Source organism: Myotis daubentonii, chromosome 11 (assembly GCF_963259705.1).
Source record: "Myotis daubentonii chromosome 11, mMyoDau2.1, whole genome shotgun sequence".
In the NCBI taxonomy this organism is placed as follows: domain Eukaryota; kingdom Metazoa; phylum Chordata; class Mammalia; order Chiroptera; family Vespertilionidae; genus Myotis; species Myotis daubentonii.
This window is the reverse complement of record NC_081850.1, coordinates 76149204-76174235: the sequence shown is the minus strand read 5'-3', so window position 1 is coordinate 76174235 and position 25032 is coordinate 76149204. Positions and strand designations below refer to the sequence as shown.

At 53.0% G+C, this 25032-nt stretch overlaps 1 protein-coding gene across 3 annotated transcripts in view; it reads right to left on the bottom strand.

The window, feature by feature from the left end:
* Positions 1 to 2189: 2189 nt before the first annotated feature.
* GARNL3 (GTPase activating Rap/RanGAP domain like 3) overlaps positions 2190 to 25032 on the bottom strand; it is a 98256-nt gene continuing 75413 nt past the window's right edge. For 2 of the 3 annotated variants that reach the window (XM_059658087.1, XM_059658088.1), the window contains 15 exons: positions 23785 to 23900; positions 23146 to 23250; positions 22097 to 22171; positions 19797 to 19908; positions 15055 to 15153; positions 14453 to 14569; positions 13741 to 13916; positions 11725 to 11883; positions 10725 to 10791; positions 7861 to 7968; positions 6359 to 6477; positions 5897 to 6032; positions 4513 to 4728; positions 3745 to 3871; positions 2190 to 2650 (listed from right to left, as the gene is read on the bottom strand). In XM_059658087.1, the coding sequence (XP_059514070.1) occupies positions 2473 to 2650; positions 3745 to 3871; positions 4513 to 4728; positions 5897 to 6032; positions 6359 to 6477; positions 7861 to 7968; positions 10725 to 10791; positions 11725 to 11883; positions 13741 to 13916; positions 14453 to 14569; positions 15055 to 15153; positions 19797 to 19908; positions 22097 to 22171; positions 23146 to 23250; positions 23785 to 23900 (1910 nt within the window). In that variant the 3' untranslated portion in view covers positions 2190 to 2472. The remainder of the gene's footprint in view (positions 2651 to 3744; positions 3872 to 4512; positions 4729 to 5896; positions 6033 to 6358; positions 6478 to 7860; positions 7969 to 10724; positions 10792 to 11724; positions 11884 to 13740; positions 13917 to 14452; positions 14570 to 15054; positions 15154 to 19796; positions 19909 to 22096; positions 22172 to 23145; positions 23251 to 23784; positions 23901 to 25032) is intronic. The other variant, XM_059658089.1, reaches the window with a different exon arrangement.

Sequence of the window (25032 nt, the reverse complement as noted above, 5' to 3'; positions counted from 1 at the left end):
CCAAGCTTTTGGTGAGTTTGAGATACAGGATGTAGTGGACTTTGTGTTCCCCTGTATGTGACAAGGGCATAACAAAACGCAAAGGAAGGACCAGCGTGCTGAACGCTGCGGAGACCACGAGAAGACACGTTCGGTTGTAAGCGCCCCACATGCCTCTACATAGAAAGCACCGTCTTTACTTCATACTAATTTACCTTCTGACTCTGGCCTCCTGCCTTCTGCTGAAGGGACCCAGGCGGCCTTCAGCTTGCATTCTCCATCGTGTTGAACCGTGTGTGCGGCAGGCAGGGAGGGGAGCAGTGTGCAAGGCCCACGAGGAGGCAGGTCATGATCAAGGTCAGATCAAGGTTATGTCACACAGCTCTCTGCACTAACAGGGGAAGTGATTTCCAGTGTCTTTTGATGGGTATGTAGACGAGAAGAGATCTACTAAAACGGACTTGTCAGACGAATGCCAGAGGTAAGTTACCTTCTTCACACATTAAACTTTTACAATGTTAGGGACATTAACTGTCCTGGCTGGAGGCTTACATTTCCCTGTTTCATTTGCACCCAGATTCTTTACTCACTTGGAGGAGGGAGCAGGGGAAGGCAGATAAGTAACAAGAGGAAGGACAATCATCTGGTTCACGGGAAAGAGCAAAGCAGAGCCGAGGGAGAGGAAGGCACTCGAAAATGCTAGTTTTGATAACTGTTCTCTGGTTATATGATTTCAGAGTAACAATAGAACCAAACAAAATAATCTCAAGACTCTTCAGCTTCTTCCTATACCTTATTATTTTTGTGAGACACAAGGAGAAAGGCACAGGAGCTTCTGAGACCTAACCATCAGCTTTTCTCAAGAGTCCAGGGGCAAGAATGGGGCTGGTGTCGGTGACAGGGACCTGAAGCAGTCATTGGGCCAGAGGTGCAGAAAAAAAACTTATTTATAATACATTTAAAAAGCAATGGCTTTTCTTTATAAAAGAAACACATTCTAGGGCACAAAACTAATGAAAAAATAATTTCCCACCTAAGTATCCTATCTAATAAAAGAGAAACATGGTAATTGGCGTACGACCGCTACCCTTCCCATTGGCTAATCAGGGTAATATGCAAATTAACTGCCAGCCAAGATGGCGGCCGGCAGCCAGGCAGCTTGAAACTAACATGAGGCTTGCTTGCTTCAGTGACAGAGGACTCCAACGTCCCCCACCTGCTGCTGCAGGCCTCTAAGCTGCAACTTTAAGCAACTTTGTAACAGACATAGAAGCTAAACAAAACCCCAGAAACCTGCTGGGCTTCAGCCAGCAGGATCGCAACATTGTAAGCAAAGGCCAGAAACCTACTTTCAGCAGCGGAGGCCTAAGAGCTGGAGCCAAGCCTCAAAGCTAAAGCTGCCCAGAATAAAAAAAAAAGAAAAAAAGGAGCGGTTGGGAGCTTCAGTCACCCCCAGCCTGAAAACAGCCCTCAGCTCCTCACCCAGACTGGACAGGCCCCCTAGTGGGGACCCCCACCCTGAAGGATGTGTGACCAGCTGCAAACAGCCATCATCCCCTCACCCAGGCTGGCCAGGCACCCCAGTGGGGACCCCCACCCTGATCCAGAACACCCTTCAGGGAAAACCAGCCGGCAGCCACCCGTGCACCAGGCCTCTATCCTATATAGTAAGGGTAATATGCCTCCCAGCACCGGGATCAGCGGAGCCACGAGGCCTCCCGGCACCGGGATCAGCGTGACAGGGGGCAGTGCCCCAACCCCCTGATCGGCCCTGCTCTGTGTGTGACAGGGTGCGGCGCCCCAACCTCCTGATCAACCCTGCTCTGTGCGTGACAGAGGGTGGTGCCGCAACCTCCCCATCAACCCTGCCTTGAGTGTGACAGGGGACGGTGCCCCAACCCCCCAATCGGCCCTACCCTGAGCGTGACTGAGGGTGGCATCACAACCTCCCGATCGCCCTCCTCTGTGTATGACAGGGGGCGGTGCCCCAACTCCCCAATTGGCCCTGCTCTGAGCCTGACCAGGGGCTGCACCTAGGGATTGGGCCTGCCCTCTGCCACCCGGGAGCAGGCCTAAGCCAGCAGGTCATTATCTCCTGAGGGGTCCCAGACTGCGAGAGGGCACAGGCCAGGCTGAGGGACCCCCCTGCCCAGTGCACAAATTTTTGTGCACCGGGCCTCTAGTATAAAATATAAGAGAAGGCTGCCATAGAAAGAGTGAACATTTTTGATTTATTCAAAGTTTTAATCTAAAACCTCAATGAAATCTACCACCTGTATTACAAGGGGACTGATGGTTCCTGCACAGAAAGAAACCAAGGTCAAGAGACGGCACTGGGCACTAGAGACCGACCGGACTGGCGAGCGGCAGAGGTTTGGTCCAGTAGATCGCGGACAGGCTAGATGCCGCGCTATTGGGCAATGATGTCAGAACTGGTGAAAGTATAAACGTCCATAAGAAAACGAAAGGTGGAAAACTTGACTTGGACTCCGTTTACTTCAAGTCGATGATGTCTTCATCCGAGGAAGCCGGGAGCTGGAAGGGGCTGCTGCCCCAGATGGGGCTGCCTTCTCTGTCTTCCCCAGGGTCCTGGTCGGAGCCCGTCGAGGCGCACTGCCCCCCGGGATTGGCTTCGGCGGTAGAAGGACTTTCCAAGGAGCCCGATGGGATCCTAGAAGAGAAGAGTCGCTGGGAAAGGATCGCTGCGACAACCACTGAGGGGCCTAGTTTCTGGCACTTTTGAGCTCCTAAGCCTGTCTCCCCCCCACATTGGGGGGCGCGGTGGGGACACGCAGGAGTCACCCACCACCCCAACAGAGCTTGGGGCCTGCAATCTGGCAGCCCTACCTCCGGGACTGGTGGGAGCTGCGAAGGCCAGGGTGACAGACCTCGGAGGTGCTCGTGAGGCACCTACCTGCTTCAGTGCCCACACGATGCTGTCCAGTGGCTCCTGTGGCCTGAGGCTAAGGCTGAAACTCCCACCCACAGGCCACAGGCCACAGGCCCTGCCCTGCCCTGCTGACCCTCCAGCCCCTCCCGCCCTCTGTGTGTCTCCATGTCTCTCTTGATCAGCTCAGTGTCACTTCCTCAAAGAAGCCTTCCTCCTATCCCCCCCTGCCCCACCCAAAGTAGACCTATCCACCCCACACCCCCTCATTTATCTCTTTTTTAAATTTCCTTATGGCGACCGCATCCTCTGCATCACCTGCCACCCGGGGATGCAGTCTGTCCTAGGTTGTCCTGTTGTCCTTCCCCACAGGCCTGCGAAGGCCCTGTCGCCCACCTCCATGTCCCCATGGAGGTGTGTTGAAGGAATTAATGGAGCTTGCATGGTGTCGTGTGGGGGACACAGAGGATCTCAGGGGACCAGCCAGTGGGATTCAACAAGCAGTCGCTGGGCTGTGGCACTACGCTGCCAGCAGAGGCTGCGGCTGTTCCGTTCCCACCACAAGCACTGCAGACGTGCCTTTCCCCGTCACTCCTACTGAGCATTTTTGTTCAAAAAAATTATGTCCATAAATACGGGGAGCAAAATTACAAACATGCCTGACTCTTAATGAGCATTTGTCGGGTTGCTAGTGGGTTGCCCATCTGTCGGGGCGCCCCCGGCAGACTGTGTTCTCCGGGGAGCCTCCACGAGGAGCTCCCTGGCGGCTGGTCCAGGGGCCGCCTGCAGCGTCACCGGCAGCAGACAGGCCTCCTGCCAGGACTGCGACTCGAAGGGCCACCCCTGAGCAGGGGCTGCTGGGGCTGCTCTTCCTTTACCTGTCGCTGCTCGTTGATCTCACTGTCCCCGGCGCGGAAGCCCCGCGGCTTTCCTCGAACTGCTTCCGGGCCTTTGACTTCGGCTTCGGTGCTGCCTCTGACCTGGGGCTGCCGTTGTCGGAGAGGCCTGGATTGCAGGGGAGAACCAGAGGTCAGAGGTCATCGCCAAGAGCTGCCGCGGAGACAGAAAATGCCCCTCTTCCTGGTTGGGAGCTGGTGCATCATTGGGACAGTCAGGAGGAAAGAAGATACAGGATATATTTTTATTTATTTATTTAATATATTTGTATTGATTGCAGAGAGGAAGGGGGAGGGAGAGAGAGAAACATCAAGGATGAGAGAGAATCATTGATCGGCTGCCTCCTGCACCCCCACACTGGGGATTGGCCTGCAACCTGGGCATGTGCCCTGACTGGAATTCAAACCGTGACCTCCTGGTTCATAGGTTGACGCACAACCACTGAGCCACACTGGCTGGGTTCCAGTATATATTTTTAAAATTGTATCAGATTAGACACTATTTACAAACAGCCTTTTCCCCTTAGCCATGATTTAGGCAGCTTTCCCTACCAATAAACATAGATCGAGGCTTGGTGGGGTGAACTGTATAGTATTCCTAGGTATAAATGCACTGTAATTTATTTAAAAATCCCTTTCTAAAGGGAAAGTTTCTTTTTAGCACATTGCTTTTGAGGATGATGACTATCCAAAGACAAAACCAACTGGTATGGTTACAGACGGTGAAAAGAAATAATTGAGAGCCATTACCCAGCAGTTCCCTGCGGGTCCTGCTCGCTATTTCTTTAATCTCCATCCGGGACAGGGACAAGGAGTGAGTGACGGGAATGGCAGCGATGCCCACGCTGATGGAGGCGGGCGGGGTGATGACCTTGGGGACCAAGGGCGATTTCAGAGGTCGCTCGATGCTTCTGCCCACGAGGTTTCTGAGTGGAATCTTGTACAGATTTTTTGACTGAATTTCACCTGAAAAGGTGATTTAGAAAGGAGCATTAGGACTTTAAGAGAAGTTCATATTATTTACAAGAGGGTTATTTCTGGTTCCTCAACAGTTAGCAGGAAGGAAGATTTGATGCCGCACGCTGATCTCCTGTTTCCAGCAGGAGCAATGAAGTGATGGTGCACTGCTGTCATGGTAACGAGGATGAGATGCGCCCACCGCTGGCTACCGGCACAGGAGTGAGGGGCAGACGAGACCCGCCAGCAGCTGCAGAGGCCAGCGGGGAGCCGGGCTTTAGGGTAACAAGGAGCATAAAGGGGACTGATGTGGGAGAAGCTGGACAACCAGCAACCACAGCAAAGCCAGGTAGAGAGCAAGACTGGGTGTGCTGAGCAGTCTGTAGGCTTTATGACCAAATCCTTTTAGCTATAATCCCCGTCTGTTGTTAATATCCCAGAAGGAAAACTAGCTTTGCTTGGCCCGGAATCCCCTACCCCTGCTGCCCTTCCCCCTTTTCTCCCCACTGAAACAAGTTTTTTCATTATGGGATTTTTTTTTTGTTATCACCAAGTTTCTTTTTTCTTTCTTTCTTTTTTTAAAAATAATTCTTTATTGTTGGAAGTATTACATATGTCCCCCTTTTCCTCCATGGACCCCCTCCAGCCTCCCCTGCCCCCCCGCCCCAGGCCTTCAGCACCCTACTGTCCGTGGCCGTGGCCATGCATATGTGCATACAAGGTCTTTGGTTGGTTACTGCTCCCCCACCTCCTCCCACTTCCCTCTGAGATTCCGCACTCTGTTCCATGTCTCTGGATCCACTCTGTTCATCAGTTTATCTTGTTACTTAGATTCCACATACAAGTTTGGTCACGTGATCCTTGTCTTTCTCGGACTTATTTCACTCAGCATAATGCTCTCCGGGTCCCTCCAGGCTGTCTCGGGGGTGAGAGATCCTTCTGTCTCAGTCTGCACAGTGTTCCATGGTGTGACTGTGCCCCAGCTTTCTCATCCACTCGGCCACTGATGGGCACTTGGGCTGCATCCCCAAGTTTCTTAAGAATGCAACCAGTGCACTCAGAATACACGTTTTTTATGGCTTTAAATAGTGACTTCCTTGGGCGGTAGTCACGTGCTGATATTTGACAATGAACGGACTAAGAAACCTCTGAACAAGACAGTGAAAACGGGACTCACCTTCCCCCAGGGACGGGAACACGGGGGCATCTCCGCCCGGGGGCGTCTGAGGAGAGTTGTGGGCACTGGCCCCCTTGGAGCTGCCTCCAGACAGGACCTCGCTCTCGGCCGCGGCTGCTGTGAAGTAGATGTCCGACTGGGAGGAAAGAGACCAGACAGTGAGGGCTGCCGGGTGCTGGGGACCGTCGTCCTCACTCAGCTCCTCAGCGCATCCCAGGGCGGCGCTGTGGCCGATGCTGCGGGAGAGGCCGCACAGCCCCCCTCACTGCACCAAACAACCGCTCGCGGGGGGCTACAAGGGGCGCCTGCAGCCCAGGGCCGCACATGAAAACCCCCCGGGGGGTGGGGGCGCTTCCAGCGTCTTCATCGCCCCCTGGCGTCCTGACTCCTGACTGGCTGGGAGGGGAGTCTCCTGGCCTTGGGGCCCACAGCCGCTCGGATGGAAACGTGGGGTCTGCTCACCCTGGAGGCCACGAGCTGCAGCTGAGGCACGACCGCGGTGTGGACCAGGTTCCCGTTCACCACCAGGCGGATCTCCATGGAGTCGGGGGTGAAGGCCAGGAGGTACGGGAAAGCACAGACTGCAAGGCAGCGGGGCGTCAGCTCCAGCCCCCCACTTGTGGCTGTCTCACACCCCTCCTCAGTTCTGGGGCGCTCCCGCCCCTCCCAGTGCTCCAGCTGCCTCTCCCACTTCACGGGCCTGTGCCCAGTCCTAAGAGAGCCTCCCCTGGTGGCCACGCTGTGCCTCTGGTGGGGGTGCGCTGTCTCCTCTCCTTACAGCCTTCCCTCCCGCAGTCCTGGAGCCCCATCTTCCCGCGGCTCTGCCCAGGCCCTGGGAGACCCCTACCGTCCACACCACAGCTGACCCTGCCCCCACTGGCCTTTCTCCTCTTCAGTCCCTGTCATCAGTCACCTCCCCCCTCCTCTGTCCTGTGTGCGGGTCGGGGCCACGCCTTATCCCTCACCGTCCCTCACCACGTCCCTGCGCTCGGTGGGCTTGAGATCGGCCCCTTCTTGACATCGCTTTTCCAATACATTATGGCTTCCACACACCACAACTGCCCTGGTGCCCAGGGATCCCACTCCTGCCTCTGTACTGGGCCCTCCCTGCCCTCTCCCCTCCAACCTGGCCGCTCCTTTGCACTCTGCCTCTGACCCTGCACTTTCCTGGCTCACCCCGGACACTTTCTACCAAACATCGCCTCTCGCCTCTCACCTCCACCCCTCAAGTGACCTCCAGGGTGTGGCTCAGACCCTGAGAGCCAGTTTAGCGGTCCCTGCCACACCGGCCTGTCATTGGCCAGGTCCCCCCGCCTTGTTACCACACCGGCCTGTCATTGGCCAGGTCCCCGCTTTGTTACCACACCGGCCTGGCATTGGCAGCCAGTCCTCCGGTGTCTGGGCTGGCTCCCCTGCTGTCCCGCAGTCCCTACAATGCCCACCTCTCAATAAATGCTTTTGTTCGGAGGAAAACAGGACTAACTTGGCTCGGATCTGACTCTAAACGGGCAGGTGCCCAGCTGTGGATCCTGAACCACGTACACGAGGCACCACCATGCGTGTCGTGATATCCCAGTGACAGACAAAGTCCCTGCGTTTCTGTGGTTCTAGACTTTTCAAGTATGGGAATGGCGCTGGAAGCACTGGGCTTCCCCTCCCCCAGTCAGTCAGGGTGTTAGGACTGGATCTCATCCTTGCATTTTAGAAAAAGGCGAGTGGGGCCCAGAAACCAGAAACGAAAGGACGCTAAAAGCTGAGATTTAATTGATCTCAAAGGATCATGTGCTCAGAACTGGGAGGAACCGTAGAGACAATAGTCCTAAAAGGGGAACAACAGAAACTACTGAGTACCCATCTTCACATAATTTATGGCAATTTAGCAGGAAGCCAGCGAGTCTGCTGACGCAGCATGGACAGGCCCAGGGAATGCACGAGAGGAAGAGTGCAGGCAAGGACTTTCTTACCGACCGCGTAAGGAGCCTGGTTCCAACAGAACTGGAAATCGGACGCAGACGGTTGAACCAAAAAAGAGCCCCCATTAAACGGACACACTTTTTTATAGATGCAACTGTCTGCAACGAAACAATAGGACTCATTTTTGTGGGAGACAATACTTAGATGACTGTAATCAGATGCATGACAAGCAGACGACAGGAATAGCACCCTGACTGTCCCGAGGCCAGGTTCCCAGGGGCAGCACTGCAATAACCACAGCTGCCACTCTGGGAGACTTTACCACAAGCCAGGCTCTGAGCTTTGAAAACACCACCCACTGGATCTGTATGGCTTTATGAAGTGGATGCGATTATTGCGCCCATTTCACAGATGAGAAAATTGAGGCGAGGAGAGGTGAAGTAGCTGGTCCAAAGTCTCAGCAGTACCACGTGGGGAGAACACGGGGCCGCCTGACTGCAGAGAAGGGACACTTGCTGGAAGCCCTCGGATCAGGAAGCCCCCCGGCGGGGCAGGTCCCACACGGAGCCCCACTCGGCAGGACTAGTGGTGAGAGCTCCGCACGCCCCTCCTCCCAACATTTTATTAGGAACCTGAAGCCACATGCCTGCATCGCCTGGTGACCCTGAGCCAGCATTAGACTAAGGCCAGGTTACTTCAGCTGCCCTGTTCCTGGCCTGCTCCCAGCTCTAAACACCAGTCCAGTGGTTTGGACCCTCTCGTAGGGAGGGCGTTCACGTAGAAGCAGAGGCCCCTTGTATTCCAGGAGCCACCATGGGTTAGCCATACAATTTTATTCTTAAATCCTTGACCTCTCTTCCTCCTCTCGCTATCACTCTCTTCCCCTGTCTCTTTTTCCTTCAAAGCAAAAGTCTTTGCGAGACTTGTCTCTATTCCTCTTCCCCATTCTCTAGTGTCCTGTGTGGTCAGCTTTTGCTCCCACTTCTGCCCCAGAGGCACCTGCTCAGAACAAGGTTCCCAGCGACTCCACCCGGTAAAGCCAGAGCGGCTCTCAGGCCCCGCCCCTCCGTCTTCCGTGCTGGCTCCGCCTGTCTCTCTCCCCACTTCTCTTTACACAGTCTCTTCAGTCTCATGACTCCAGATGTCAGTCACATGCTAACGACACCCAGTGGTATCTCCCGCCAGCCCTCCCGCCCGGCTCCCAGCTCCGGTCGTGACCCAGCTGTTGGCTCAGGGCTCCACTGGGATCACTGGGAGGTGCTGACGTGTCCAAACTGAACTCGGATGTTTCCCCCAAGCGCCCTCCTCTTCAGGGTCCCTCTTCCCGGTAAATGTACCCTCCATTCTTCCGGCGGCCTGGGCCCCACCTGCAGAACCTGCCTCTTCCTCTCATACTGTCCATCTGACCCATCAGCCAAGTGCCTGGGTTCTCAGATTTAAAATACACCCAGGAACGGCCATCTTTCGCCAGGTGAGTGCGGCCGCCAGGTACCTGCTCCCACACCTTTACCAGCTTCCTGCTGCCTGCCCCCTGCCTGCTGCCCGCAGGGACGCTGCGCCCTGCCCTGCCGGAGTGAACCAAGCTTCCTACCTGTACAGAGAGGATGGCGGCTCCTGTTCCCACACTCCCTTTTCATTCTGGGATTCGTTCCCTTGTTCTAAAAACCAGCTCTATCTTTCTGTTCATAACTGCTCGCTCACCTAAAACCCCTCCCACCTTTCGAGACGTTAAAAGGAAAAAAAAATCTACATCAGTGTTTAAAGCATCCTGTCACAAGTTTTCCTCATAGATTTTTTGATAAAGTAAAAAGACCACACTTTGAAGAGATTAGCATCTTGCAAAAGTGACTTTAAACACATGATCCCTGCTCCCCTCGTCCCCGAAAACCTGGGAGAGAGGACAGCAAAGGCCTGGCCACCTGAGCACTGGCGGGTCGGACGGAGCCCCTGGCCTTTCCTGCTGCCCCGCCTGGGGACCTTCTCACCCAACGTTCCTTCTCACCCAGCGGCTGAGACAGAACCGAGACCAAAATAGCCTAAAAGAGAGACTTATTGTTGGGGGGCTCATTCCTTGTGATTACTCCCAACTTACTCCCCATAAATCTCAAATTCTGAAAGATGTTTTCCAAACAAAGTTCTCTCTTCATCATTGGCTTCCCCATACTTATTAATCAAAGATTAATCAGAATATCTGCCGCATGTGACATAAACAACGTCACCACTCTACATTAATTCCATTCTAGGCTGAAAAAACACGTTTTCCTGCTTCAGTTAGACTGGCAGCCTTATGCACAAAAATGTCACTACTCTTAGCCATGAAAAGATCCTTTTTATGTAGTGTAAGGTTAGCTTTTGAAATGCTGCAAATCCTTAAAGACCCTGCCCACACCCACCTGCCACCTGACCCAAAGTACCCCGGCCGAGGCCGGAGACCAGGCAGAGGCGCTTTCACCAGCACCTGAGAAACAGCCACGAGGAGTCCCTGTGGTTAAAATTCTGGGCGAGGGAATCACCGGGCCCGAATGCGAGCCCTGGCTCCGCGGTTTTGCATGATCTGAGGAAGGCAGTTCCCTGCCCCCGGCCTCAGCTGCCTTTTCTCCAAACTACAGGTAATACGAGCACCTGAGAATCACAGACACGCTGACTCCAGCGTCCTGAGCGCCGCACGTGGCAGGCAGCAAGGGCTCCCTAACGGAAGCTGTCACTCTGTCACCCCCACACCCTGGAGACGGGGCCACGATCCGGGCGTATTGGTAGATCTAGGTAGGAATGCAATTTTTAGATGTTTCCTGGAGCGCAGTTAAGGCCACGGGAATGAACCATTAGGCAAGTCTAGGGTTAAGTCCTTCAAATTGCCCCCCAAAAGGGAGGGTGGATTTCAGCAGATAAAGACACAAACATGCAGCTCACTTACAGTTGTAGCACAAGAGCAGCCCGGCTTCCCCATCTTCGTAAACATCAATAGCTGCAACGAAATGAACCTGCAATGACAATGAGCGGGGTCGTGGGCAGGCGGGAAGTTTCAGGGGCTCCCAGCACCCCGCTCAACAGCAGCCTCCCGCGTCCCTCAGGTGCCTTTGTGCAGCTGCCCCTGGGCTGCCTGCTCTGCCCTCCCAGCGGGGGCTCGTGCCGCCTCCTGCACTTGGCTCATCTCGCTCCAGGGCAGCTGTTGGCATCAGGCAGGTCTATGGGGACTCTGCCAGGACTGAGCTGACAGCGTGGCTGTGTTCAGAGTCAGGCTGTGGGGCAGGCCATGGCGGAGCGCCAGCCACGGCCGGGATCAGGGACAGAGCCACAGCGGGGGCCTCCCCACTCCCTCCTGAGGGCTCCGCAGCCTGTCAGACCGTTACTGACACTCAGTGCGGCAGACCCGCTTCATGCTTCGACCCGATCCCTGCCTCGGTCTCTCCGGGGTGAGGGCCCGGCAGGACCAGCTCCACGACCGTTTCTCCAGGTGAGGACATGAGAGCCAGCTAGAGAGCTTTCGGAAAAGGCAATTCCGGGTCCTCACTCCTAGATCCTGACGTTATAGTGTAATGTGGGGCATTGGCTTTTCAATTTTCTTTTGCTTAAAAAGCAGTTCATTTTATTGGCATTTAGAAATGATGAAAATAACATATGGTGTTTGTGAAAATGAAAAAGCACAGCTTTGTAACACGTGAGGCCTGTGCCCTGCCTTCCCAGCGCCCGTGGAAGAGGAAGCCCAGCTGGGCCCGTGGCCAGCCCTCCCGTGTGGCTCGGGGTGAGCTCCCAACTGGGAACCCCTGGGACTGGGGCCCACAAATAAGCCAGAGACCTGATCTTGTGACCACCTAATACTGATACGCTACAGAACCTGCTAACCGTGGCTTCACAGAGCGGGAAGCCACACCGCTGGTCGCCTTCCAAACCCCCTGCCTGTGGCTGCGACTCACCCTGCTGGCCTCCACATGGTGCAGCCGGAAGGCCTCCCCTGTGCTCTCGTTCACCACGTCGAACTGGTGTCGATATGCCACGCAGATGAGATTGTCACTCTCTTCTGTTGGCCCATCGACTAAAGTCATCACCACGGGAGAGTCGGTCAGACAGATCTCCTGCGTGGTTGACAGGGTAGGAGAAACGGTCAGGACACAGGCAGCCATCTTCATATCAAGCCCCACTGCCCGCCCCATCCAGAAGGGGGCCCCTCCCAGGTCCTGCAGACCCTGCTCCTGACAGAGAGGCAGGGACGGCAAAGAGGGACGGAGCCCGACTTCTCCCCGACACCCTGTCCTCAGGACCAGACCTCATCCACGCATAGGGGCGGGGCCAGGGAACACTTTTACAAAAGTGATTCAACAATGTGGTCCGAGTTAGCCCTTAGATTATCTGGTCCTGTCCTGTGAGAGATTTAATAATAATAATAATAATAATAATAATAATAATAATAATAATAATTGCTAACTTTGTTGAGCACTTAACACAGTGCCAAGCAACCACTATTCTCACTGAAGACTCATGACAACCTTATGAAGTAGGTAAGGTTATTATCCTACTTTACAGATGAGAAAACAGAGGCTCAAAGGTCATGTGACTTGCCTATGGTCACGTGGTTTATATGTGGTACAGCCAAGATCTGAATTCAGGAAAACTGACTTCAGAGCTCGTATGCCCCATAAATGAGCATACATATTCATTAAAATTTCTAATAACTGTATCAAGAAGACTAATAGCTAATTAAAGCAGAAACTGAGATGCATAACTCCAGGCAAAATAATCTCTCAGCTTGCCTACAGGCATACTCTACCTTGGCAGCCAATGCTGGACATAGTCCACACCTTAATGTACCACAGTTTTTAAAAAGTTAGAAATGGTAAGCTCAGGGAAGGAACCTGTCCCTCAAGCAGGTTTCTCCTACAAGTTCCACCCTCAATCGATTAGCAAACCTAGTGGCTAGTGGCCTGGCTGCTCTGCCCACGGCTTCCTCCACCTCTGCAGCCGCCCACGCCACCACCATCTCTCGCTGGGCCTGCGGTGGCCTCTCAGCAGGACACCTCATCCCCGCTCTTGGCCCCATGCTCGCCTCTGAGCAGTGGCCAGAGGAGGCTCTGTAAAACATGCAGCTCTGCCCGGCTGGTGTGGCTCAGTGGTTGAACTTCAAACTATGAAGCAGGAGGTCACAGTTCGATTCCAAGTCAAGGGCACATGCCCAGGTTGTGGGCTCGATCCCCAGTGTGGGGTGTGCAGGAGGCAGCCGAGTAATGATTCTCTCTCATCATTGATGTTTCTCTCTCTCTCCCCCTCCCTTCCTCTCTGGAATCAATAAAAATATATTTTAAAAAACCAGGCCAGTTCTCTGCTTCAAACCTTCCAGAGGCTTCCCCTTCACTCAGTCACAACCACAGTCCTGGGCAGCAGCCTGGTCCCATGCCCTGGCCTCCCTGCCTCTTTACTCAGCCCGGGCACCCGCCTCTTGCCTGAGCCTTGGCCAGGGTCTGAAATGCCCTCTCCCCGCTACCCTCATCGCCCACTCCCATATTTCATTTGGATCTCTGCTCAAGGTAACCTTTCCAGAGAGGGTTTCTGGGACGTCCTTCCTAGGATAGAGCCCCCCACCCCCCGCCCCATTGCCCTCTGCTGTTACCCCTACTTTGCTGTTATCCTCAGGACCACAGACCTGCCTGCTGATTCCTGTTACCCTGCAGCTAGCGAGCAATCTCTCAGAGAAGAGTGGCGTTTTGTTCACTGCTGTGTCCCCAGTGCCCAGAACACCCCTTCGGTGGTCACGGGCCTGGGATCTGGGTGGAGAAGGGAAAGACCCCATTGGCCTTAGTCCTCTGGGGGGACAGGGCTTCAGGTGAGGGTTCCCCAAATGGGCTACTGCCTGTGGAGCAACCCCAGTGGATGACAGACTCAGGGTGGAAGGAGAGTCGGCCTGGCCCGGAGAGAGGGGGTTTGAACAGAAGACCTACCCTGATGTACTGGAATTCTTCAACGGGGGACTCCGACAGGGGGGATAACAGCGAGGGGCCGGGCACCCCTCTTAGCTTGTTGTGTTTCCTTGTGATCAGAAGCAGTTTATTCCGGATGGCGACCACCACCCTCAGCTCTCTGCTGTGGTGAGTGTTAATGGCATATAAGTGGCAGCCTGGGAAGAGAAATCCATGATGCTGATCAGGACCAGAGGTTGCCAGCCCCCAGGCCTTGGCAATCGGGACCTTCCTAGGATCCCCCAAAATTAGAAACGCAGTGAAATGGCTAAGAATGCTGCTGCCACCTGGCAAAATGGAGACTTGGAATAAAAACTGGATTGAGCTACAGGAAAATTAAGGACGTTAGTTCCCTTTATTGTAGAGTCTGTGGTCTCAGCTTCCTATCACAACATGATGTGAATTAAAGTGAGGGTGATCGAGCTCCAGAAACCAACGTCTAAACGGTTAAAAGCCTCTTTTCAGGGTTTGCACCCAGAGCTGGACCCGCCCCCTGACCCGTTACACAGCTAGGACTCCCCCTGGTCCTCAATGGTTTCCAGGGCTCAGGGTTCGCTCAGGGAGCCCGTGATGCTATCTTTGTGATGTTTCCGAGTAAAAACAAACCAGTGAAATCAAACTCCTCCTCATTTGAAATTTCAGGAAAACCTGGGCGGGCTGACCCGAAACCAGCCACGCCGCGGCTGCGCGTCACCTTTCGTTTTCTCCAGCTTGTTCTCCCGGCAGTCGCACCTGCCCCACGCGGCCTGCTTGCCCTCGATGCCCTTCTGCACAGCGCTCAGCCTGAAGACAAAGAGGCGGGCGTCCTTCCCTGGTGAGACGAAGCGGTCAGAGGAGGAGACGCATGGAAAAGTGAAAAAGAATGGAAAGGGCAAACTGTGTGGGAAAGCAGGGCTAGAGGCAGGGAGACCCCCCACTGCCTTCACCTATCAATGCATTTAAGGATGCTCTGCCCCACCTTCTCTCCTTTACTGTCCCCTCTTCAGAGAACCAATGGGCCACCCACGAACCCTGAGCACTGAGCACCAGGAGCAGAGACAGTTGGTATGACCTATGCAGTCAGACCCTGTGAGCCTCAGTGCTGGCCACAGGGGGCTGCACACTCCCCTTTCCCCTGGAGACCAGCACCCAGGAGGGGAGTATCATCGGAGGGGAGTATCATCTGGAGGGGAGCATCACCCAGAAGGGAGCATCACTGGAGGGGAGCACCACCCAGAGGGGAGTATCATCTGGAGGGGAGCATCACCCAGAGGGGAGTACCACCTGCAGGGGAGCACCACCCATGGGGAAGCATACCTCTGTCTGCTCGGAGAATCAGGAGGTCCAGCGCCTCGAGCACATGCATCTGCTTCACAGGCAGAGTCCTGTCAAACACTGGCACTGCCGGGAGGTCACCTGGAAAAGGAAACCTGGTTACCAGCACAGCATCCGAGGCACTTTCCAGAACCTAGCGAACATGCCTGTGGCTGCTCTGGAGTCCAGTTCTCGCTGGGCAAGGAAGGAGGCCAGCTTCCAGCGCTTCCATAGGGCTGCACAGGAAGTTCAAGACTCGTCTCCTCTCAGTCTGGGGAGAGGGACTGACGCTTCCTTCCGAGAGGCACATAAACCTCCAGAGAGCCCGGGACCGAGACCTGCTTCCTCAGCGCTCGTCAGAGAACAGGCGGCCTCGCTCAGTCCCAGCTTTCCCTGGGGTTCGTACACTTAGTGTATACAAAATTCAGCCATTTCTCTTAAGTAGTTTCTGATTTTTATGTAATTTTTTGAAATTGTATCGTATCTCAGGTTATTTTATATTTCTCAAGAAAGCAAAAATTAACATTTCCTTGTATTTAAAATAAATACAAACAGCTTACTCCAAAATGCCCTCTACCAATAGTTTACCTATACATTTTCAGTATTTCTCCACATAAGAATATGAAATGTCCTTTTTAGACAAAAACAAGAGAGAAATAATCAATTACTTTGCCCAAATAAGAGGAAAAGCGAGTTTCCGTGGAAGTGCTCAGGAAGATGCCAGGTAAACGGACGATTAAAGGCCTGTAACTACAGGCAGGATTTGCTGTTAAACTTACTTACTGGGATCGTACATTGCTGGCGATGACTGTGCCCCTGGGGGACTGTGAAGGACACAGGGTAAACGGATTAGGCTGGTCCATAAGCAAAGGGTCTGTTCTGGGCTTGACCTGGAATCAGGCAGGTGATGGGGCCCGGGAGGGTGTGGACGTGGAGGCAGAAGTGGTAGCGTATTGCTCACCTGTACTTGTCAGGCACTTAGACCTTCAGGTGCTCTGCTGTGGGTTGAGGCTTGTCTGTCTAATTATAATTTAGGTGCAAGGGGCCCTGAGCCTCTGGCCTCTTCCAGAAGTCTGATTGGGAGTTCATCCCTCCCTGACGGCGGGAGAAGGGGCAGAGCTTACAGGCCTCAGGATTAATGACCCCCTCCCGGGGGAGGGACCTCCTGCTGCTGCGCCCGTGAGAGCTCCGATCGGTCAGAGCACAAGCCGGTGAAGCTCTCGCTAGAATCGGCTTGTCTCTAGTTCCTCATAAGGATGGGGCCAACTGAGTCCCATGAGAGCCCACGAAACCACTCTCCTTCCTCTTCTGCCCCAACAGGAATCGATTCCCAAGCTCTCTGTGCTTCCGCTGGGGCTGACCTAATTTTTAAAACATGGGATGGGCTCTCATCAGCACATGTGACCAAGGAGCTAGGATCACCTCATTTCCTGAACGGCGGCTAAGAGACACCACGGGCTTCCTGCGTGCCAGGCCCAATGATAAGTGTCTCACAGGTCATTTCACTTAAATGTCCCCGTGATGCTCTTCGGGGGAACTGCAATGCTCCCACTGAACAGCTGCGGAATCTGAGGCTCAGAGCTGGGGAGCTCCACAGTGTCGCCCCGTTTTAAATGTGAGATGCCAGTAACGTGTCCAAGGTCACGTCCGGAGCATGGGGAGCCCAGTCTGTGCCAGGACAAAGGCTGTGCTCTCAGCCAGCGCTGTGGCCTAAAGGCAGCTGCAAACCACGGACGGATGGTGGGCCTGGAAGCAGCAGCCCTGGAAGGGATTAGGAAGTGACAGAAGCACGTCATTTCACATTTAAAACAGGGCGACACTGTGCAGCTGCCCAACTCTGTACAGAGTTCCTCGGGGTTTATTCTCCATCAAACCTTCCCCAGAGGCTGAACAGGCTGACGCAGCGCACAGGAAGGGAGAGGAGGCAAGGGTATGTATGAGCAGGTGACTTGTAGATTTCATGACAGTTTCATAACAATTTTGTTCTTCTTATCATCTCCTTATGAAGAAATCATCTTTCAGAGCCGGCTTTTCTATTACTGCAAAACCAAAACCTATGGTGACAGCTTGCTTAATCAGTATTTAGTCTCCCTTCAAAGTAGGTTTTGCTACACTTAGAACACAAAGCATCTTCATTTCTTAAGAATGACCTTGGAGAGAGCAGACTTTCAGGGATAAACCCGATGAAATGAAGCAGTGGCTAATGGGACAGCGTGAAACAGCCTAAAGGGAAGGGGAGATTCGCACGTGGAAACAATGCGTATATGATGAAGCGTAGACAAGAAACAGGTAAACAAAGAAATAATAAGGATTATGGCTTCGCAGCACACAGGAGGACCAGCAAGGCCACAGTCTCTTTTTAGCAAAAGCAAACAGGGAAGCGAAGACTTTCCCGGCAAATCACAAAAGTCCTTACATCTGACACATCCGTGAACATTTGCATCTGTAAAGATGAACACGTCAGAAAGGGACTTGGTAATCTTGGTTTGGAATTTAGGTTGCAAAAAATAGAAGCAACTCAAAAAAGGATTTTTCCTGTTTTTAGGCGAGCCTTACAAGTACTTCCTTTCCCACCAAGGCCAACAGGTAGAATTTAATGGTAACATTTTTCAGCATTCCCTGCCCAGGACTGTCTTTTTGGAAACCTGTGTTAAGGTGACAATCACATGGTGGTGTTCAGTTTTAATGCAATGCAGCTGGTTTAGTGCAAGACGCTGGGCTAGGAGTCCCCTGTGGGCGCAGGCTCTAGTTCTAGTGCCACTAACCAGCTGTGTCATCTTGGGCAAGTCACACCGTCTCTTTTGGCCTCAGCTTCCTCATCTATAAATCAAGAGAGTACACTAAACCTCTAAGGCAGCGGTTCTCAACCTGTGGGTTGTGACCCCTTTGGGGGTCGAACGACCCTTTCACAGGGGTCGCCTAAGACCATTGGAAAACACATATATAATTACATATTGTTTTTGTAATTAATCACTATGCTTTAATTATGTTCAATTTGTAACAATGAAAATACATCCTGCATATCAGGTATTTATGATTCATAACAGTAGCAAAATTACAGTTATGAAGTAGCAACGCAAATAATTTTATGGTTGGGGGTCACCACAACATGAGGAACTGTATTAAAGGCTCACGGCATTAGGAAGGTTGAGAACCACTGCTCTAAGCTGTGTGTGTGTTTAAAAAAAATAAATTCTTTTATTTGGTTGTACTTTGGGCAGAATCTATGGACTTTGTTACCTTTTGGCAAGTTCACAAGGATATAGAAAAGATAATAGCTACTGTTTAATAAGTTATTACTATGTGCCAGACACGGCTTTAAGCATAACATCTGTAACAATAGAATCTCCACAGTTTTCTCATTGTAGTTATGATCATCATCCCCATTTTGTTCATTTCATAATTTTTCATGACCATAAATGACTTTTCGGCCACTTAAAATAATTGCCTCCACTTTAGAGAAGCCTGAAGCTCAGTGAGGTTACGCTTTCTCAGATCACAAAGATTTTCTGTCTTGTAATTTCTAAAATTAAATATCAAATTTAAATTAAATTATGAATGTTAAATTATCAGCTTTTTGTGGGAGAAGGCGCAGACATTGCCTTTGGTAAGTTAGTTATATATACAATTACATATGTACGTACATTAAAAAATTATGTGATGGCATGAAATGAAAACATATGTGAAAAATAACAGAGGAGGTCAGAAATAAGTCCATGATGAAGCCTGGCCCGCCTGCCCGGTCTTTACAGAGGCACCTGGCACAGATGCTGGGTCAGGGTCGAGGAGGGAGTAAAGGTCACGGCCAGGGGTGGGAAGAGGCCGCTGTTCCGGCCACTGCATCACTCACAGCAGCGGCTTCCCGCGTTCTCATGAAATGTCACTATGGTGACGGAGCCTGGCGGCCTGCCTCCGGGCAGAGTGGGGGGCATGCCCTGGGAAGATGCTATATTTCCACCTGCGCTCTCTCCAGCCCGGGAGACACTTGTTACAGTGTTTAGCCCCTTTAACATTCATCTGGGGTCTGGAAACCCCACAGGGCCCTCCTGCAGGAAGGCACCAATGGTCCTGGGGTCTAAATTAAATCCCCACCTGCAGCTGAACTCCCTCTCCAGCCTCCTCACCAAGGACAGGTCGGATTGGTGGCTGCTCTGTGGAGACAGGGAGCCGACCCCCGGCAGGCTGGCCCTCCGGGGAGTCAGGAAGCTTGATTTTATACTGAATTGAAATCTGTCTTCCTGCCAAAATCCTTTTGCTTCTATATCCATCAGAAATGGATTATCTACGCTTCTTATTGTTGGTTTTGGACACCAAGTACTTTTTGAATTAGAAACCTTCAAAAAAAAAAAAAAAGAAGAAGAAGAAGAGAGAGAGACCTTTGAGAGAGAAAGAGCGTGTCCCTGAGAGAGTGGCTCTAAATAGCGTGTCCTTGTCGATTTAAGGTGAATGTTGGAATCGTGGTAAGTATTGGCCAAAAGGGAGATTCTTTTTGCAGGTCATTCGATACCCACAGACCAGCGATGTGGGCAAGGGAGGGACCTATCACATGGGCTCACCTCCGGCTTGCTGGCTCAGAAAACAGTCCGCTGGTTCCCAGGAAATGAAAGGAACTTTCCTGTAAGGAAATGAAACTTTGCCAACCTCATTGCTGGGGACACGTTTATCTAAAGGGACTTGGCTGGCGGTCACGCATCTTAGAAGCACACGGCACACAAAGACATTTAAAGGAGCGGCTACTCACTAACCATCCACTAGCAGGACGCCCGCGTCGGTGGAGACCAGCAAGGCCTGGCCCCAGGGCTCTGCGCACACGGCTTCGTGGGGGAAGTCACTGCAGAAGCACTGGGGCTCCCAGGGCTGCGAGGGGACACAAGCATCCAACGTAAGCGCACCAGGAAGAACGGGTCGGCCCCCCGGGGACTGCGTAGTCCGCCGCCTGAACCAGTGACACCGGGCCTCCACCTGCGGGCTCCACGGGCTCTGCACTCAGTTCTTGTTCTTAAGGAGTCTCCTTTCTTTCTTTTTAAAATATATTTTTATTGATTTCAGAGAGGAAGGGAGAGGGACAGAGAGATAGAAACATCAATACTGAGAATCACTGATTGGCTGCCTCCTGCATGCCCCCCATGTGCCCTGGGGGAATTGAACTGTGACCTCCTGGTTCATAGATGAACTCTCACCACTGAGCCATGCCAGCAGGGCTTACGGAGTCTCCTTTCAAATCATATGCAACAGGAAAAGAGAGCCGGCACGTGTTTCGGACACCATCACCTGTCCCCATGTTCTAAATGCTCTTTAGGGGCAATTGAAGCGTTCATCACTTTTTTTTTTTTTTTTTTAGCAAATGTTTTTCTTTAACACCTGCAAGTTGGACCAATTGATGCTTATATTTTTGGAGAGCTTACTTTACTTCATCATAAAAGGGAGTCCTACGTAACTCACTCAAACAGGTTAGATTCCTGTGTTGCTGATTCAGTAAAATTATTAAGACATACAGAATACGAGAAGTTGACAGTGTCTTTACAGGAAAATGCTTATTGACCCATTCAAGGCCACACAATCTTAAAGAAAATAATAACACATTAGTAGAAATTTGGCAAGTTCTGCCGACAAACCTATTCATGTCCCCCCACGTGACATTCATACCACGTGACTCTTGTCATTAGTTTCAATTTTATTTCAGGCTCAAAGAGTGGGCCCTCCCTCCCACTGTGTCCGACTGGCGTGTGGATGCCTGGCCTCAGTGGTGGGTCTCAGTCCCACAGAATCGTGGACATTTCCATCAGAGAACTGTTAACATTTCTCCAAAGCACCTGGCTTGACCTCAAAGGAGAAAGAAGATTTGAGAGAGTCTCAGGGGCGAGTTGAAGTCGTACCTCTTCACTCTCAGACGTCCCACCAGGCTGTGCACCCGCTGGATGCAGGCGCACGCACTCAAAGCAGAAGTGACGGCTCTGAGGTCACCTTCAAGGGTGCCATTTGCAAATTCTCTGTGTATTATTGCTCTCTCAGAAAAGTATACTCTCTTCCTTTAAGAACCACATGCCTCCAAATGAGTATTCTGATTGCTAAGAGAAGGCCTGGACTGTTCTGAAAAGTTGTGCAAAGGCTGTGAAGATATTTTATAACCCGAAAAAGGGCTACGCGAGAGCGGGTCAGTCACTGGCATGGCATTTTCCTAAGAAGATTTCTGGAAGGTCTGGGTTTGTGACTTACAGCAGGAGAACATGACAAGCAAGTGAATATCAATGCCACGTGAGAGGCAGACGGGGACACCAGAGCACTCAGTGACACCGAGATGGAAACCAAGTCCAAGGACATGTCTCCTCTCAGCCAAGGACTCAAGTGAGAACACCCGGGCAGAACAGGGCTCCTGACCCAGAAGATCCAAGGGCCCTCGAGGACCCGGATGGGGTGGGGTGGGGTGGTGCAGGTCTGTGAAACCTGAGACAGTGGGCACCGTGCTGTGCAGATACGCCGTCTGTACATTGTAATGGGCCTGTGTGCTCATCCATTGCTTTCTGAGTTCTCGAAGGGGCGGGACTCCATGACGTGGGGCATCATGGAGGAGGTGTCGCAGACACAGAGGCTCTGAGGGCGGATGGCCTTCGCCATTTCTCTGGACTCCCCTCTGCCACGAGGCTGAGCACAGGCTGCAGGGCTGAATGAGGCCCCAGGCCTTCCCGCCTCAGCACAGGACTGACCTCCCTCCCTCTGAGAGCTCAGGGGACAGTGGATGCCTGGGCGGTTGGGAAAGCCCATCCCCTGGACAGAGAAGACTCTTGGGGCCGCATGTGGGTCTCTGGCCTCTGCGGGGCCAGCTGGACAGGACCCACGCGACCTGAAAGCAGGGCTGCCGAGGGCCTGGGCCCCTGGGCGGCTCGGAGCTGGCCCGAGAGATGCAAGTCGCGCTTTGTTGGTCACTAGTGAACATGTTACTGCTGCACACGCCCTCCTCCTGCCCCACGAGCCTCCTCCTAAGAATCTGAGTAACTCACTGGGGACAAGGACATTCAGAGTTGAACTTGAAGGATCATCAGCTCACCTCTTTTTTACAGATCCCTGAGGCCACCAAGCCGGACGGGGCGTCCACTCTCACAATGGATTTCAGCTTTAGTGCCTTCAGAACAGAGAGCTCTTTGAATGTTTGTTACCAGGCAGTAAAAGACAGCAGGGTCAACAATTACGACTTGAAGTTTTCAAAAACATAAAACAGGAGTAATTTCAGATTGAGCCCAGCTTCCCACACGGCCCTCGCGATGAAGATAAGCAGGCAGCCTGGTATGGGGAAGCCCTGACAATGTCCCAACCCAAGGACCCAAATGCAGTCTGTCTCTCCACCGATCAATAATCAATACAGTGATTTCCAACCGCGAGTACCGAAAACAACTCCGACCTCCTGAAACCTGGTGAACAGTGTCTCTGAGGGGAGAGCTGAGATCTTCAACCAAGGACCACGCTGGGGGCCTGACACTGCATCTGTCTGGAAACGGTGACCTTTCCTCTCGCTCTCCAAGGTCACCTTGCTCAGCTCTCTGCTTTGGGTGAGAACCTTAGCAGCTGGCAGCTGGCCTCCTCCTGTTGTGACGTGGGGTCAGCAAAGCGCTGCCACCTCCCGGAACTGAGAAATACTGATGTCGCGTGGGAGCAAGGCCAAGGGGAGGATTTCCTCCAGGATCTGGAACGAGGTGAGGACCGAGGGCCACCTGACCGAGCAGCAGGGGAAACTCTGTGAGGACACTGCCCCCTGCTCACCCCTGCCTGGGAGGGGTTCAGGGTGCTTTTCCCAAATTGGCTGCCCACTCTTCAGAAAGCTCTGGGAGGCAGGCAAACGGGAGGCAGGCAACGGGACGCTCCCTTGGCCAGAGGGGCCCCGCTGGGCCCTGCGGCCTCTCTCTTCCCTCTGCACAGCGCCCTGCTCTCACTCACGCCGCACAGAGCCACGCCTGCACAGAGCCACGCCTGCAGGCTTCGCAACCATCTCCCTCAGGGAAAGCACAGGCTCGGCAGGACTGGGAGAACTGACATTCTTTGCTGGGTCGGATGGGCTCACGGCTGCACATCCTCTGAAAGCGGTTTCAGAACACGACCCACCTGCCCTATTCTCACAAACTCCGCCTGGCGGGCCTCCTCTTTCTTCCGCGCAGACTTGGGCGACTCTGGTAAGACATCACTAAATGATCGTCTGTTCAGCATGTTCTGGAAGAGAGACACACGTTAGAGTTCCACAGAGCTTTGGGGAGCCCCACGCGTGGCAAGTCTGTGCTGGATGCAGGGATGACAGAGCCGGCAGGTGCAGAGCCAGCAGTGAAGGCTGAGGGCCAGGGCTGTGACCTTGAGCAAGCCAGCAGCTCCAGAAAAACCTTCCAAGCACCCAGGCTCTCTCCACATCCCCGCTCCCTGCCCACCAGCACATGGCCCTGGTCATGTGAGCAATGCCAAGGCAGCCACCCCCAGAAGCACCTCCAATGCTCCAGGGGCTGCTGTTCGACCTGGACATGCCTGCCCAGCTGCACCTCGACTCCCACGGCCCTGGCTTTGTGAAACCACGTCCCCGTGTGTGGACAGTCACCATCCTCGTCGTAGGAACGAGAGGACATCAGCCACGGGCCACGGAGCCACAGGCCTGTCCTGACAGCAGGATCCAGGCGAGGCCTCTGTGCGTCTACCCAGGACTCATCACGGGGACTGTGTTCCCAGCTCGACCCCACGCGTAGGAAAGGGACCAGTTACCTTGTGCAAGTCTGGCATCAAATCCTGGTGCAGCGACCGAATCAACATGTCCAGAGTGCGTCGGCGCTTCTGGGCGAAGGTCGGGGTTTCCAAGGTGGCCTTTTCACCGTTAATTACTGAAAGAAACCAAGTTGTAAAGGGGCTACTGATACGAACATGCTGTCGAGGAAGGTCCGCCTCATAGTGACACCACCCGCTTTCCTAATATGGGCACGACCGCGAGTAATGCCCTCGCGAAGCTCGCTTCAGAACGCTCCCACTTTCTTCATACAAATCCACCGTCCCGGGCAAGCCCGTCGCACCTTCCCTGCCGGCTGCAAGCTTCGAGCAGCGGGTGTATGTAATACTTGAACACCTACACATCCAGCCTGCCCATCCACCTTTCCACCCATCCATCCACCCATCCACCCACTCATCCACAGGATGCCATTCCATGGGATTAAAGATACATATTTGCTATATTTTGTTAGAAAAAAAATAACACTTGACTAAGCAGAGTACTCAGCGTCTTAGCCTAATGGAAGTTTCTTCTGGGAAAAGAAAGCTAGTGGTTTAGTGGACTAGACACTGAAGTTACGATAGTGGCTGCCCAGCGACACGTCAGGGCACAGGACAGAGTGCAATGGGGGCGAGGAGCCTGAGGTGCAGACAGCGGTGGGTTTGAACGCCAGCGGTGCTGCCACATACATTCTCAGCAAACGGTTTAGTTGTGTGGGGCCTCAGTTTTCTACCTTGTAAAATGGGTATAACTGTATTTCCTTGTAAGGGTTGTTGTACATTTTTAAATGACATAATACATATAAAGAGTTAGCACAGTGCTAGGCACAGCCAACTGAATGGATGAGCTATTATTAACAGTTCTCTTTCTCAGGCGGAGGGCCGAAGGAAGGACGGCGCTCACAGGCCGGACAGCGACCTCCCTGCGACAGGCTGTTCCTGGGTGAGGCCTGTACGCTGTTGGCAAGACATCGCTTAAGGAACTTAAACTTTGTTGTTTTTTTTTTGTTTTTTTTTTTTTAAATATATTTTTCCGATCTTTCAGAGAGGAAGGGAGAGAGACAGAGAGAGCCAGAAACATCGATGAGAGAGAAACATCGATCAGCTGCCTCCTGCACATCCCCCACCGGGGATGCGCCCGCAACCCAGGCACATGCCCCCGACCGGAATCGAAGCCGGGACCCCTCAGTCCGCAGGCCGACGCTCCATCCACCGAGCCAAACCGGTTTTGGCAGGAACTTAAACTTTGAA